The 17,477-nt window shown below is 41.2% G+C and overlaps 1 protein-coding gene across 1 annotated transcript in view; it reads right to left on the bottom strand.

Moving 5' to 3' along the window:
• The window catches only part of LOC122923479 (calcium-activated chloride channel regulator 3A-1-like), a 76,510-nt gene that overhangs the window by 16,327 nt on the left and 42,706 nt on the right, over nt 1-17,477 (bottom strand). The window contains exons 6-9 of the mRNA XM_044274298.1: nt 7,253-7,477; nt 5,569-5,793; nt 2,140-2,323; nt 670-776 (exon numbers count right to left, since the gene is read on the bottom strand). Of these exons, the coding sequence (XP_044130233.1) occupies nt 670-776; nt 2,140-2,323; nt 5,569-5,793; nt 7,253-7,477 (741 nt within the window). The remainder of the gene's footprint in view (nt 1-669; nt 777-2,139; nt 2,324-5,568; nt 5,794-7,252; nt 7,478-17,477) is intronic.

The following is a 17,477-nucleotide window of genomic DNA, read 5'->3' as shown; positions in this document are numbered from 1 at the left end:
GTCTATAGCCATAAACAAGCAAATACCTTGCCAACCAGCATGGCCTTGTGATATTTGAAGTCTCTAAATATATTTTCTCTTTTCTTCTAGGATGCAGAAATTATGTTTAACCTGAAGAAATTGTCTCACAAGCAGAGCCCAGCCAGAACTAGCATCTGCCCTAAGCGGCAGGCAGAGTTAGACTGAAGTGGCTGATGCAATCTAATTAACTAGTTTCTCTCTCAGAGTGAGAGACCTAGTTTTCTTCTGATGAGTCATGGCATAATTAATTGAACAGGGCCACCTGCAGACAGCTTTTGGGAACACATACAAAGCAGAATACAAAGCACTTTGCAGGACCCCTGTTCTGGGGTCAATTTTATAGTAGTTGAAGAAACTCAGTGTTAGCAGTCTTTAGGTGTATATAGGTCAAGTGGGCTGTGTTGATCGCTGACATCAGCCCTAAAACCTAAAATGAGAGGCTCAGGATGTTCGGTGCTCATCACAATAGAAGTAGCTACAGGGGCAGACTAAAGGCAGGAGCCAAACCTAGAATGAGGAGAGGCAAATAAAAACTTGTGATCAAATGAAGGGAATCTGGTTTTTGGTGCACTTGGGAAACAACACCATTGGAGCAAGTTTATTACATATTGCAGATAACGACCTTATAATGTTACCATGATAACTTACCTGAATGACCTGCTGAGTGACATTTCCACTTCCAGACTGTAGTCCACTGAAGGCATTAATCAAACCATTGGCATCTAGAATGTCTGTTGCTGTATAAACTATTCCACCTGTAAAATTATCTCTATTAATGACTTAAACAACTTTTATTTTATTATTATTGCTCATTTAGAGATGATTACATTTGTTACCCTCTTTGCACGTTCAGAGGTTTTATGATACAAAGCTCATTTTACTTGAAAAAGGGATACATTGGAAACAAGGTAAGTACATATTAAAGCAGATATATATCAGGAGTGGTGAAAGATCAGGAGTGGTGAAAGGGCCTCGAAAAACGTCAATAAAAATTAGATAATTTAAAGAAAGAAAAAAATTTCTATTTATCTTGCAAGGTAAATGCTGTTAAAAATTTTAAAAAATTCTGAGTAGCTCTTTATTTATTCATTCCATCTCTCAAAAACAGGAATAAAAAGAATAATCAACAAGCCCTGCTACCCCATAATCGTACCAATAAAAACTACAAGGCATCCTGCAATAAACAAGGCCTCACACAGCTCTGTTGATGGAAAAACTGAAAGTTATGGGTCTTGAAATACAGAAACAGAAAAATAATTTAGTAAAAAAAAAAGTGTTTTAAATGAGAAAGTACTAAAATATAACAAAATTTAAATTTACTATTTCATAATTACGAAGACCCACAGATAGCTTATAGTTTGTACTACACGGTGAACCATAAAAATAAATCCCGAAAAAATATAACATAATTGCCCTCCCCCCCCCCATTCATAGTAACGTTCAATCGATACTTTAAATGTACCCTACAATAATGCAATTTAAAATTACAATGGAGTCTGTAATAAAAAAATAAAAAAGTAAGCACTACATCAAGCCCCAAATGAGGCAAAGTAATTAAACGTTATGGACACCATTGTAGGCATCTTTTTTATTATTGTATTCAACGTATCTTGGTCTAAAATAATGAGTGGCATATGTATGAAGCACCTGTTCTACTTCCATTCATGCCTGAGACCAGTTGTACGTGGCAGCCAGTGGTAGCAGCACATTGTTCTTTCCAAAAATACCATAGTGAATTGGAGCTACATACAGTAACAGTGTAAGTACAACTCTCTTGCTCGTTTCCATTACCCCAGATACCTCTGGCCACTGCATATGAGGGGTATGATCGGTTATAATTCTATTGGTGACATCAATAGGAGCTGTGGAAACCTACGCAGTGGTGGCTGCAGGAACTATAGCTAAAATGTTGTCATTAAACTCTGGTACCCTGAAATCTCTATAAATGTAAAGAGAAACAGGGGATTTGGATCCCAGTTCCAGAAAAATTGAGATCTTCATTAACATATTTTGCAATAAATCAGTATAAACTAATACGTATGAGTTGAGTGCTTTTATAGGTCCTAGAAACATCATTTCTTATAATTTGCGGGTTTTGACTTTAATGTTTATACTAACCTGTAATATTAGAAATATCTTCAAGACCTATTGATGCAGAGGGTCCTAGAGCTATTGAATGGACAATAACTCCACTGTCTATAATACTCTGAAAGCAAATCTTATTATCAAATGTTGAATCTTCTCCATCTGTGAGTAACAAAATTTCTGTTCCATAAGCCGATCTATCACCTTTTTTGTTTACCTAAACATAAATAATTGGGTTATATGTGAAGGTATTATTCCTATTATGACTAAGATACCTAAATCTTTACATCAAAATTTTGTAATACCCCAGAATGGTATTACCATTCCTACATCCTGCTACTGTCTCTAATGGGCTAACCATAATGTCATCTGTGTATTTATTCCAGGTCCTCCTACACAATGCATTAGTTGTTCTGCTATGTAACTGTTGCATTACATGTTATATGCCTGGTTCACCAGCAGGTGGCAGCATATATGGCAGTCAGATTGTTAGATAGAATGGAACTTACAATTACATTCTCCCCCTTTTGGGCAGAAGTGGGCCAGTCCCATTTGCTACCAAGGGAGGGGCTGCAGGAAGTTTTCAGTCAGTCTTAGTCTAGTAAAGAGTTGGAAGGAGATGAGAATACCTCTGACTCCTTACAGATTAACCAAGTGTCCCGAAGAGGTCAGCACTCCATAAGTAACAGAACAGCCCTAAAGTCCAGCGACCAGACTAAAGCTGAGATTAGCACAGCAGAGAGATAAAGCAGAATATTTAAGTTTGCCTGCCAGTTTATGCCAAAACCTGCTGGAACCAAGAGAAACACCACTTCTTGTGCGGATGCAAGTTGATTTAAGTAAAGCTGTTGAACTTTATAAAAGTCTGGACTTGACTATTTCTCCACCTACACCATTACTCTCCCCTTTATTGCTACGGAGCCAAGCCCTGGGGATCGACACTCTCCAGGTAGGAGCACCGTAACACACACAAAACATTTTTTAGGCCGCACCACGCCACTTGGCATTCCAATAATTGAAATTTCATCTTTTCAAGTTACTGGTATATATTCTACTGTTGAAAATTTTTCTTCTTTCTTCGCAGCATAAATAGGACTTTCCATTTTTGAGTGAAAAGGGGAACATACAGGAAAATTCTACATTTTCTTTAGTAATTTAAAGGCTATGTAGACTTTTATACCCTTCTGGTGCATTTTTTTTATTATTACAATTTACTTATTTTTTTAATTACTATTTATTTAAAAAAAAGTTCAGCCATTTCTGACCTACAGGTGTTAAAAATCTGTCTGTTTGCAAGCTGGCACTTTCCATTTTCATGTATAGCTCTTATCTCTGATTTCCTGAAACTCATAAACACCTTATTAAGCCATACTGTTAGCCGTCTGAATAGAATTGAGCTATGGATTCGACGGGACATACACGTTGGAGCTTTCCAACATATATTTTGACCGTGTGAACAAGATAAAATGTCTTGCTACATGAGTCTCAGTATTTGGCTGCTTTAACACAACAGTTTATATGTATTCAGATGCTATCCACTTTTTTCTGTCCTTAATACGGAGTGTATTATAAATGCGCTCATATTGAGGACATGTTTCCCAGCCTGACCGCAGGTCTACTGACCCAAACTCATAGCATCATAGATCCCTCCATATCTGATTCGTTGTGCATTCATTGGCATTACTCAATATGCTGTTGCCCAAAAGAAAATACCAATATATGCAAAGAATATGGATGCAAATACAGTGCCACACTGATGGAAAACTAATGCATTCTATTTTATTATATGTCTGTATTACTCATCCATGTTATAGATGTCTTACAGTATGCTTGTGTAAAATTTAAAGGGGTTGTCTGACTTCAGCAAGTTTATCATGTAGAGAAAGTTAATACAAGGCACTTACTAATGTATTGTGATTGTCCATATTGCCTCCTTTGTTGGCTTGATTAATTTTCCCATCACATTATACACTGTTTGTTTCTATGGGTACGACCACCCTGCAATCCAGCAGTGGTGGCCGTTCTTGCACACTATAGGAAAAAGCACCGGCCTCTGAAACCACAGGAGCACACATAGCAAGGCGCTTTTTCTTATAGAGTGCAAGCACGTCCACCGCTGTTGAATTACAGGGTGGCCGTAACCATGGAAACGAGCAGTGTATAATGTGATGGAAAAATGAATCAAGCCAGCAAAGGAGGCAAAATGGACAATCACAATACAATAGCAAGTGCCTTGTATTAACTTTTGCTATATGATAAATGCTATTTGCTGAAGTGCGACAACCCCTTTAAGGTACATTTACGTGGCGGTTTCTGCGGCGGTTGTTTACTTCAGATGCTGTGGACCCGTTGACTCCAATAAACTGGACAGCCACCGCAGCTACAAGCAGCGTCTGTCCGCCCACCGCGCCGAGAAGGAACACGTCCCTTTTTGTTGAGATCCGAGCTTTTAACTTCGGGGCGGAATTTTGGCCAACTATTTCTGCCGTGTGAACTGCCCCTTAGCCTTATACATCAGATATAATGAATTTTACTTCATTATTCTTTTCCACTGCTTAAAACAATGAATCCATAATAAATATATTTAAATGACTCTTTTCAGATATAGGATTTTTAGGGGGTCATTTATCAAACTGGTATAAAGTAGAACTTAGTTGCAACCAATCAGTTTCCACCTTTCATTTTGGACAGCTCCTTTGGGAAATGGAAGGAGAAATTTGATTGGTTGCTATGGGCAACTAAACCAGTTCTACTTTACACCAGTTGAATAAATTCCCCCCTTATAGTTCCTATGATAGGAGTTTATCAGATGGTTTTTCCTTCACCTATATGCTGTACTGCTGATGCCTGTAGTTCCACAGGGGCAGTTCACTGAAGCTCCCAACTTCCGCAGATCGCTCCCTCTTGGTCTCTATAATTCCACAGGAGACAATTCACTAAAGCTCCCTCCCTCCTGCATGCTGCACATAGTGTAATATCTCAGAGAGCAGCAAGGAATCCACTTTATTGCACTTCCAAAAGCAAAAACAAAGCAGAATCGGGGAACACCGATCGCGTCACACCCGCCATCACTGAACCCATCAGATGCCACGTCAATCTCTGATTGCGGCATCTGACAATAATAGTGAGGGCTTTCAGATGTTAATCCGGTAAAAAAGAAAAAAATATAATAATGCCTTATCCATTGATCGCCAAAGAGGCCACCACGGCCATCTTGATTGAAGACACCGCTCGAAATCTTGCGTGGTACGTGATGACGTTATTAAGCTGGCCACTTCATGACGTCACACGTCACCACGCATGAGATTTGATAAATCTCTCCCATTGTTTTGCGCAGTGGAAAAGATTAATGTATTATAACAGAAAAAGTGACTCCTTTTTTCTCGTTTCCACTTGCTCTGGATATTATTATTATATTTTTTATAATTATATCTATTATTATTTCTAATGATGTTGCTTCACCTCAATCCCGGTCAGTGTTCCTTTGCAAATGTCAGTTCCTCCACTAGCTGTGGTTGGAAGAAGGGATTGTAGACTCTCGCGTTGTGTATTATTTTCTATTTTGACCAACTCTGAAAGGATGTATGCATCTGACGAGAAGGAAACAATTCCAACAGAAGATCCTGTTTCAATGATCTGTAGTAAGAATATGGAAGCCGCTTGATTAAGTCGTCCAATGCGGTTATACTGTAAGGAAAAATAACAGCATCTTAGAAATTGTTCTTAGTCAGGGGTAACACACTTAGACCTCATGCACACAACCATATGTATTTTGCGGTCCGCAAAAACTGATCCACAAAAATACTGATAACGTCTGTGCGCATTCCGTATTTTGCAGAAAGGAACAGCTGTCCCCTAATATAACAGTCATATCCTTGTCCATAATGCGGACAATAATAGGACATGCACACGGAGTACCTTCCATTGTTTTTTGCGGACCCATTGAAATGAATAGTTCCGCATACAGTCCGCAAAAAAAATCCGGAGCTGACACAGAAAGAAAATATGTTTGTGTGCATGAGCCCTTAATATGAGTACACTGGCCCATTCACTCACTGTTGACTTGGCTCAAAATGTCACATCTCGTGCTTAAGGCTACTTTCACATTTGCGTTGAGCTCTCTGGTTTTGAGATCCGTCACAGGCTCTCAAAACCGAAGTACAATGCACCAGTTTTGTCCCCATTTATTGTCAATGGGGACAAAACGGAATAAACCGGAATGTATTAGTATTTATAAGATATAAAATAGGGATGGAGGGGTTAAAAAAAATAAAACATAATTTAACTCACCTCATCCACTTGTTCGCGCAGCCCGGCTTCTCTTCTGTCTTCTTAGATGCCCAGGAGGAAAAGGACCATGGTGATGGATCATGTGATGGACCATGTGATGAGAGCAGTGATGTCACCACAGGTCCTTTTCCTCACAGATCATCAAAGAGCAAGGCTGAAGAGAAGCCGGGCTGCGCGAACAAGTGGATGAGTTTTTTTGGGTTTTTTTAACCCCTCCATCCCTATTTTACTAAGCATTCTGTATTAAGAATGCTATTATTTTCCCTTATAACCATGTTATAAGGGAAAATAATAATGATCGGGTCACCATCCCGATCATCTCCTAGCAACCATGTGTGAAAATCGCACCGCACCGGCACTTGCTTGCAGCCCCAGTCACTTCTAAAGGGCCTGCGTTGCGTTAAAAACGCACAATATAGAGCATGCTCATGTGCACAGCCCCATTGAAATTAATGGTGCCGGATTCGCCTCACGCATTGCACCTGCGCAGAAATCTCTCCCGTGTGAAAGTAGCCTTAGGGCCACAAAAGACACTTCTGCCACATAAGACACTGGCATTATAGAAAGTGCAAACTGGTCAATTTACACCTCTGGCTGGAGGGAAGGGGTTTGGTTAAGAATTTGGCATGGATGTGCCCTTTCAATGTTTGCCTCAGGCAGCAGGAAGGATATGTTCTCCCCTGCCCCTTGCCAACAAGCACTAAGAGAAGGGGGACCCAAGCTGAACTCTTGCACCAGGGCCCGTGAGCTTTTAGCTACGCCCCTGGGCCCTTTACACCAGCTGAGAATCCGCCAGATAATCACTAACGAGCGTTCACAGGAACATCAAGTGGATTTCAAGTTAATGGAAACTTACGCCACTCATACTTCCTGAAACATCAAGTACAAGAGTCACAGTCCTTTGTTTAGGTTGCAGCAATGTGAAGCTGGTGTCAGGAACACTGGCGTTAGACCTTGGTGGTGTGGAGCTTATGTCAGTGGATTTCTGGATGACATCCCATGTACTTCTGGAGTTACACATTTTGTTTTGCAGGTTTGAAGCTTCAATGTTATGATTAGTGGAATCACAAAATTCAGTTATCTAAAAGAAAAAAAAAGAAAAATATAAGCATATCTGGAGATACATAGATCTGGATTATGCCATTATGTCACTTAAAGGGGTTGTCCCATGATCTATGTTCAAACACTAAGGGGGTCATTTACCAAATAATATACACCACTTCTGTTTCCTGGAAACATTTGTTCCCGATAATTGCACCGATTTTTGGCCCTGCAAAGGAACCTTAACTAATTGATATCCCTGCACCCTTCAATGAGGCAGAAAGGGTGAATTTTTATTTAGACGTGTGACCCTCGACATCACGTCTCAATAAATTGTCTCCTTTTGAAAACAAGGGGGCGCTATTACAAACAGGTAAAAACCGTATTTCTGAAAGGAGCAAACCTTTTTTTTAACCCCTTCCCGACTGCCATACGGCTATATACGTCCTATCTGCACATACCCAGTGCAGCTAGCACGTGTATAGACATAATGGCAGCTCTTTAATCCAAGCGCTGCAAAATCCTTGGATGAAAGCTTCTGTCCCAGCACTGCTGCTATCACGGACAGCATACAGTTCAGTAATGCCGGCAAGGGACCAATCAGAGTGGTCCCTTGCCGGCAATCAATCCGATTGGTTAGTCTATGCAGACTAACCAATCGGATCGTGGCAGTTTAAAAGTGCCTGTTCCAGAGACTGAAATCAGGTAATGTGTCCTCATGGCCCCCGATCTGTGGGCCCAATCTGTGCGCCTTCAATCCCCCCGGTGAGCCCTGCCTCCTTGCTGGGCAGGCACTCTCCCATTCCGCCATCTGTCCCCGCCTTCCTCTGATGCGGCCCCCCCATTTATGTATCCTGTCCCCATCTGTGCCCCTGATGCAGTCCCCACCCATCCATGTATCTTGCCCCCAATTGTGCCCCTGATGTGGTCCCCCCCATCCATGTATCCTGCACCCATCTGTGCCCCCTGCCCCCGATGCGGTCCACCTGCTCTATTAGATTGCCGCGACTCCGTTCCTGAACCGCCGCCATCAGCAGCGAGTGTCAGCTGTATGCTGACACTCTGCTGTAACCCCTTAGATGCCGCGGCATCCATGGGGTTAATAGAGGGAGGGGGCTCCCTCTCTCAACCATCGGGGCTGCCACCCTGCTTTACAAAGGCATCCGGTGTTGCCATCTACAGGAAATCTGATAGTACTATACTTTGCAATGCAAGAGCATTGCAAAGTATAGTACAGCCATCAGCCCCACTGGATCTTCAAGATCCAAGTGAGACTTGAAAAAAAAAATGAAAATAATAAAAGTTAAAATAAATAAATTAAAATGCAAATTAAAAATAAAATAAATTGCCTTTTCCTATAAAATTGGAAAAAAATCAAAACTAGACATATTAGGTATCACCGCGTCTATAACGGCCGGCTCTATAAATATATTATATGATCCACCCTGTCCGATAAACACCATAAAAAATAAAGTAAAAACTGTGTAAAAAAAGCCATTTTTTTCTCACCTTACATCACAAAAAGTGCAACAACGACCGATCAAAAAGGCGTATGTCAAACAAAATGGTACCAATATAACCGTCACCTCAACCCGCAAAAAATTAGCCCTTACATAGAAAAATCACTAAAAAAAATTAAAAAACTATAGCTCTCAGAACATGGAGACACTAAAACATATTTTTTTTTATTTCAAATATGCTATTATTGTGTTAAAGCGAAATAAATAAAAAAAAGTGTACATATTAGGTATTGCTGCATCTGTAAAAACATGCTTGATAAAAATATCGCATGACCTAACCCCTTAGGTAAACACCATAAAAAAAAAAAATATATATATATATATATATATATATATAAATATATACAGGTCCTTCTAAAAAAATTAGCATATTGTGATAAAGTTCATTATTTTCTGTTATGTACTGATAAACCTTAGACTTTCATATATTTTAGATTCATTACACACCAACTGAAGTAGTTCAAGCCTTTTATTGTTTTAATATTGATGATTTTGGCATACAGCTCATGAAAACCCAAATTTCCTATCTCAAAAAAATAGCATATTTCATCCGACCAATAAAAGAAAAGTGTTTTTAATACAAAAAAAGTCAACCTTCAAATAATTATGTTCAGTTATGCACTAAATACTTGGTCGGGAATCCTTTTGCAGAAATAACTGCTTCAATGCGGCGTGGCATGGAGGCAATCAGCCTGTGGCACTGCTGAGGTGTTATGGAGGCCCAGGATGCTTCGATAGCGGCCTTAAGCTCATCCAGAGTGTTGGGTCTTGTGTCTCTCAACTTTCTCTTCCCAATATCCCACAGATTCTCTATGGGGTTCAGGTCAGGAGAGTTGGCAGGCCAATTGAGCACAGTAATACCATGGTCAGTGAACCATTTACCAGTGGTTTTGGCACTGTGAGCAGGTGCCAGGTCGTGCTGAAAAATGAAATCTTCATCTCCATAAAGCTTTTCAGCAGATGGAAGCATGAAGTGCTCCAAAATCTCCTGATAGCTAGCTGCATTGACCCTGCCCTAGATATGATATGATATGCTAATTTTTTAAGATAGGAATTTTGGTTTTTCATGAGCTGTATGCCAAAATCATCAATATTAAAACAATAAAAGGCTTGAACTACTTCAGTTGGTGTGTAATGAATCTAAAATATATGAAAGTCTAATGTTTATCAGTACATTACAGAAAATAATGAACTTTATCACAATATGCAATTTTTTTTAGAAGGACCTGTATATGCCAAAAAAGCCATTTTTGGCACCTTACATCACAAAAAGTGCAACACCAAGCGATCAAAAAGGCATATACCCCCCAAAATAGTACCAATCAAATCGTCACCTGATCCTGCATAGACAATCTCCCCCCCCAAAAAAAAGCTATGGCTCTCAGACTATGGAAACACTAAAACATAATTTTTTTTGGTTTAAAAAATGCTATTATTGTGTAAAACTTAAATAAATAAGTAAAAGTAAACATATTAGGTATTGCCACGTCCGTAACGATCTGCTCATTAAAACTGTCACATGACCTAACCCCTCAGATGAATGCTGAATAACAAATTTTTTGGTCACCTTGCCCCATAAAGTGTAATATTGAATGATAAAAAAAATCCTATGTACCCAAAAATGGTACCAATAAAAACCTCAACTTTTCTGCAAAAAAACAGCCACTGCACAAGATGATTGTCAGAAAAATAAAAAACATATGGTGTTCAGAAAATGGACACACAAAAACATAATTTCTTTTTCAAAAATGCTTTATTATGTAAAACTGAAACAAACAAACAAAATAGACATATTTGATATCATTGCGTCCGTAACAACCTACTCTATAAAAATAGCACAAGATCTACACTGTCAGATGAATCTTGTAAAAAATAAAAATAACGGTGCCAAAACAAAAAACTTAATATAGAGCAATTAAAAATCATATGTACACAAAAATAGTACCAATTAAACTGGTACCTTATCCTTTAGTTTGTAAAATGGGGTCACTTTTTGGGAGTTTCTACTGTAAGGGTGCATCAGGGGGGCTTTAAATGGGACATGGCATCTAAAAACCAGTCTAGCAAAATCTGCCTTCCAAAAACCATATGGCATTCTTTTTCTTCTGCGCCCTGCCGTGTGCCCAGGGGCGTAGCTAAAAGCTCATGGGCCCTGGTGCAAGAGTTTAGCTTGGGCCCCCTTCCCTCAGTGCTTGTTGGCAAGGGGCAGAGGAGCACATAGCCTTCCTGCTGCCTGAGGCAAACATTAAAAGGGCACCCCCTCATGCCAAATTCTTAACCTAACCCCTTCCCTCCAGCCAGAGGTGTAAATTGACTAGTATGCACTTTCTATAATGCCAGTGTCTTATTTGGCAGAAGAGTCTTTGGGCCCCCTCAGGCTCCTGGGCCCGGTAGCGACTGCTACCTCTGCACCCCCTATAGCTACGCCCCTGCGTGTGCCCTTACATCAGTTTATGACCACAAGTAGGGTGTTTATGTAAACCGCAGAATCAGGGTAATAAATAATGAGTTTTGTTTGGCTGTTAACCCTCAATGTGTTAAAGGAAAAAATGTATTCAAATGGTAAATCTGCCAAAAAAGTGAAATTTACAAATTTAATCTCAATTTTTCTTTAATTTTTGTGGAACACATAAAGGGTTAACAAAGTTTGTAAAATCAGTTTTGAGTAACTTGAGGGGTGTAGTTTCTACAATGGGGTCATATATGCGATATTTCCGCTATGTAAGCCCCACAAAGTAACTTCAGACCTGAAATTCTAAACTTGTTGCAGGACCATTTTATGGGCCATTTTGTAGAAGCTCCTACTAGGGGCAATGCTCTGTTGGATCTGGTAATTTCTAATGATGCAGAGCTTGCTGGAAATGTTGCTGTTCGAGAAACACTAAGTAATACCCTCTAAACTATAAGACGCAAACTCTGTCAGGCAGAGCAAAGACACTGAATTATAAAAAGGCTAATTTCCCTGGGTCGAGGGCAGCATTTCAGGGCGTAGACTGAGAGCAGCTACTGTCACATAATAATACTGAGGATAAATGGGAGAGCTTTAAATCCACATTGAGTAATTGCACAAAAAATGTATTCCTTTAGGTAACAAGTATAAACGGCTAAAATTAAACCCCTCATGGCTTACAGCTACTGCAAAAAAAAGCAATAAAAGACAAAAAAAGGGCATTTAAAAAATACAAATCTGAGGGGTCAGCTGTAGCATTTGAAGAATACAAAGGGCTTAATAAAATCTGCAAAAGGGAGATAAAATTAGCAAAAATAACAAATGAACAGCAGATGGCAAAAGAGAGCAAAACAAATCCCCAAAATATAAATGCAAAAAAACCAAGGTCCGAGCACCCTAAATAATGGTAAAGGGGGTATAGTCACTGAAGATAAGGAAAAGGCAGAGTTACTAAATATTTTTTTAGCTCTGTATATACAAAAGAAGAGAAAGGAGCTGATAGCTTTGGTGCTGGGGCTGTTAGTACACCCAGTAATATATTGAATTGGCTAACTGTAGATAAGGTCCAAGATAAGTTAAATAAAGTAAATGTGAACAAGGCTCTGGGTCCAGGACTCCAGATAAATTGCACCAAAGAGTTCTTAAAGAGCTCAGTTCAGTCACTGCTGTGCCTCTGTTTATAGTTTTTTAAGATTCTCTAGGTGCCAAGTGATTGGCGCAAGGCAAATGTGGTGCTCATATTCAAAAAAGGATCTAGGTCCTTAACAGGTAATTATAGATCAGTTAGTTTAACTTCTATTGTAGGCAAAATGTTTGAAGGACTCTTAAGGGACTATATACAGTAGTATGTGACTGTAAAAATATTATAAGTGATAACCAACATGGGTTTAACAAGGACAGAAGTTGTCAGACTAACCTATTCAGAATGATCCCTGATTATAAGTGGTGTACCCCAAGGTTCATTGCTGGGCCCTCTATTATTGAATTAATTTGTTAATGATATTGAGGACGGGATTAATAGCACCATTTCTATTTTTGCAGATTACACTAAGCTATGTAGAACTCTACAGTCTATAAAAGATGTCCATAAACTACAAGCTGACTTGAACACTCTGAGTGATTGGGCATCAACTTGGCAAATTATGTTCAATGTGGATAAATGTAAAGTTATGCATCTTGGTAGTAATAATCTCCGTGCTTCATATGTCGTAGGTGATGTAACACTGGGAGAGTCACTTATAGAAAAGGATTTGGGTGTCCTTGTAGATGTGGTTAGATTAAATAACAGCATACAATGTCAATCAGCTGCTTCTAAGGCCACCATTATATTGTCATGCATTAAACGAGACATGGACTCGCAGGGCAGGGATGTGATATTACCACTTTACAAAGCATTGGTGAAGCCTTATCTGGAATATGCAGTTCAATTCTGGGCACCAGTCCATAGAAAAGATGCACGGTAGCTGGAAAAAGTACAAAGGAGAGCAACTAAACCGATAAGGGGCATGAAGCCTCCTAGTTATGAAGAAAGATTAAAATAATTTAATTTTAGTCTTGAGAAGAGACATCTAAGGGGGGCATGATTAACCTATACAAATATATAAATGGGCCATTCAAAAAAATACAGTGAAAAACGCAAAATGCCCTCGAAAGACAAAGGGGCACTGCCTCCGACTGGAGAAGAAAAAGTTCAGTCTCTAGAAGCGTTGAAGCTTCTTTACTGTAAGAACTGTGAATTTGTGGAATAGAGTTCCTAAGGACGTGGTCACAGAAGGAACAGTGGGCAGTTTTAAATGGGTTTAGATGAATTCTTAAAAGTAAACAACATTAATGCTTATGAAAACATGTAGAAATCTGAGTCTCACTTCCTTCTGGGATTCGTGTCCCCACCTATCCCTTGGTTGAACTTGATGGACTTATGTCTTTTTTCAACCATATAAACTATGTAACTATGGTAATTGGTGGACAACCCCTTTAACTCCTTAACCTCCTCCCGATCGCCTAACGCACGGATGCGTCCTGAAGGCGGTCGATTCATTCCTCCTGGACGCATCCGTGCGTCATCTCGCGAGACGCAAGATTTCGGTCAGAGCCGGCCCGCGCATGCGCATCGCAGCCCGGCAAAAGTTCAAGGAGTATTTCGTCAGCAACCTGCCAGCCAATGATCGTTGCTGGCAGGTTGCTGATTTTTTAAAAATCGAATCAGAAGCCGTCTTACACCTTATATTAGTAAATATAAGGTGTTAAATGGCTTCCCTGCTCCTCTGCTGGTCCTTTTTGTCGGTTGGTCCCAGCAGAGGAGCAGGCATCACTGTGAGTACCCACCAACACCACACTTAGCCCCCAGATCACCCTCCATCACCCCTATCACCCCAATTAACCCCTTGATCGCTCCCTGTCAATCACCTAGTGAAAGGGAAAAAAGTAATCAGTGTAAACTGTCACTTTTTTTTTTTCACTGGTATTGACTGTTAGGTTTAGGATAGTTTAGACCCCTTGGTTAGGTAGTTTAGCGATTGTTTAGCGCCCAGCCCACCGCACCGCAGTCACTTATTCCCTGATTAGCGTATCGCTAATCAGCATTTGTACTTTTATAGTATCTGTAAGTGATCAAAACTGATCACAGTCAGATCTATAATTGTATTAGTGTCACCTTAGCTCGCCCTCCACCCAAAACACAGTGTTTGCCCGATCAGGCCTGATCGGTCGCCCACACGTGCGTTCACCCACGCCCGCCCCACCCAAGCGCTGCGGCGATAAAAAAAATCAGTTTTGATATTTTTTATCAACCGCAGCGGCCTCCGGTACTTCGCTAGCCTCCCATTTGTAAGACAGGCTTGCTTTTTTTCTTGGGTAGTCTCAGGGAATACCCCTAAATTTTGTTGCCCAAATGTCAAACAGGGGGTATTCTTCTGAAGAGGCCTACAGGCTTCTGACCCAGTCGGATAAGGAATGGGAACCTTCATCTGACGAATCTAGCTGGTCAGAATATGAACCTGTAGAAAGCAGTGGCAGTTTGACTCAAAGTTCGGACAAGGAGGTTGAGGTCCCTGATACCACCAGGCGTACCCGGCCCCGTATCGCTAGACCACAGGTTGCGCAGGATCCGCTTCAAGGGCAGCAGAGTGGGGCTGGCGCTGTCAGATTACGTGGTGAGGCATACACCAGCAGTCCATCCTGGACCTAGTACCAGCACTGCCGTACAACATGGTGAAGTGGCGAGCACCAGAAGGGCAGTTGAAGCTGGTACGGTTGCACGTGCAATAGTTACCCCGTCGCAGCCACCGCACAGACAGGCCCGTAGAGCCCATAGAATCCCTGAGGTGCTGGCAAACCCTGATTGGCAGTCCCCAACTTCAGCAGCACCTGTAGTTCCCCCTTTCACCGCCCAGTCTGGAGTTCGAGTTGAGACAGCTCATATCAGTTCGGCCCTGGGATTTTTTTAGCTGTTCTTGACTGCGGAGCTCTTGGACTTAGTTGTGCCAGAAAAAAAACGGTATGTCACACAATTTATATCCGCCAACCCGGGAAGCTTTTATGCCCAGCCTTTCCGGTGGAAACCAGTCCAAGTTTCCGACATTAAAATTTTTCTGGGACTTCTCCTCAACATGGGTCTAACCAAAAAGCATGAATTGCGTCATATTGGTCCACAAACCCAATTCATCACATGCCCATGTTCTCTTCTGCTATGTCCAGGACACGATTTGAGACCATCCTGCGTTTCCTGCATTTTAGCGATAACACCACCTCCCGTCCCAGAGGCCACCCAGCTTTTGACCGGCTCCACAAAATTCGGCCCCTCATAGACCACTTCAACCAGAAATTTGCAGATTTGTATACCCCTGAGCAAAACATCTGCGTAGACGAGTCCCTAATACATTTTACCGGGCGCCTTGGCTTCAAACAATACATCCCAAGCAAATGCGCCCGGTATGGGGTCAAATTGTATAAGCTCTGTGAAAGGGCCACAGGCTATACCCACAAATTTCGGATCTATGAGAAAAAAGATCAGACCCTAGAGCCGGTCGGTTGCCCTGACTACCTGGGGAGCAGTGGGAAGACAGTCTGGGACTTCGTGTCACCCTTATCTGGCAAGGGGTACCATCTTTATGTGGACAATTTCTACACAAGTGTGCCCCTCTTCAGGCTTTTGTTTCTAGAACAGATTGGCTGCTGTGGCACCGCACAAACTAGTCGCGCGGGCTTCCCCCAACGGCTTGTTACCACCCGTCTTGCAAGGGGGGAGAGGGCTGCCTTGTGTAATGAAGAACTGTTCGCGGTGAAATGGAGAGACAAGCGTGATGTTTACATGCTCTCCTCCATTCACGCAGACACGACAATACAAATTGAGCGAGCAACCCGTGTCATTGAAAAGCCCCTCTCAGTCCACGACTATAACCTTCACATGGGAGGGGAGGACTTCAATAACCAGATGTTGTCTCCGTATTTAGTTTCCCGATGCACCAGACGCTGGTATAAGAAGGTGTCTGTATATTTGATTCAATTGGCTGCATATAATAGTTTTGTTCTCTACAGTAAGGCTGGGAGAACAGGATCCTTCCTCAAATTTCAGGAAGAGATCATCGAGAACCTCCTGTATCCAGGAGGTTCGGTGGCCCCATCCACCAGTGTAGTTAGCCGTCTACACGAGCGACATTTCCCCAATGTCGTTGCTGGTACCTCAAACCAATCGTCACCCCGAAAAAGATGTCGTGTCTGTAGCAGGAGTGGAATAAGGCGTGACACCCGCTATTTCTGTCCTGACTGCCCTGACCACCCTGCCCTATGCTTAGGGGAGTGTTTCCGGAAGTACCATACACAGGTACACTTAGTATAGGGATCATCTCACCAGGACAGGCACACAGGGCTATTAGGGCCCATTCACTCACAGCTGCTGCAAACCTCTCCTTTCACCTGGGATAAAGTGCATAATGTACTTTGCCACATCTTTGGGCGATTTGCGCTTTGTACATTGTCCCATGGGGAAGGAGAGGTTTGTCCTATAAAGGTAAAACAACAAAACAAAAAAAAAACACCAGTAAGCAAAAAAGTTAACGTTCAGTTTCAAAAGTTAAAAAGTTTATATGTTCTGTTCTAAAGTTATTATAAAGTTAATAAAATCTTTTGCGTTGCGGCCTGTTTTTTTTTTGTTTTTTTTTTACCTTCCAGGTGGACCAACCAATCGACTAGCTGCAGCACTGATGTGCATTCTGACAGAAGCATTGCGCTGCTGTCAGATTACACACAAGTCGGTGTATGCGGCACTGCAAGACGAGATTTCTCCTCTGCAGTAAAAGATAGGTTTGCCGAGGCATATGAGCTGAGGAGGTGGCGGTGTTCATATGCTTTGGCAAACACTTTGTATATAAAAAAAAAAAAATCCTGGAAATGATTTATTAATTCACATCGATTGATGTGAATGGAGAAATCGGGTTTGCCAGGGCATACAAGCTAAGTGGGTATGGATGTTGGGCGGAGCTCCTATGTCCTGGCAGATGCCTTTCCCCTTCTTTTTTTTTTTTTTGGCAGAGATTTTTTCATCCACATTGATCGATGTGAATGAAGAAATC

Source organism: Bufo gargarizans, unplaced genomic scaffold, assembly GCF_014858855.1.
Source record: "Bufo gargarizans isolate SCDJY-AF-19 unplaced genomic scaffold, ASM1485885v1 original_scaffold_1640_pilon, whole genome shotgun sequence".
In the NCBI taxonomy this organism is placed as follows: Eukaryota; Metazoa; Chordata; class Amphibia; order Anura; family Bufonidae; genus Bufo; species Bufo gargarizans.
Note: the sequence above shows the minus strand (reverse complement) of the source record. Positions and strands in the feature narration are given on the sequence as shown.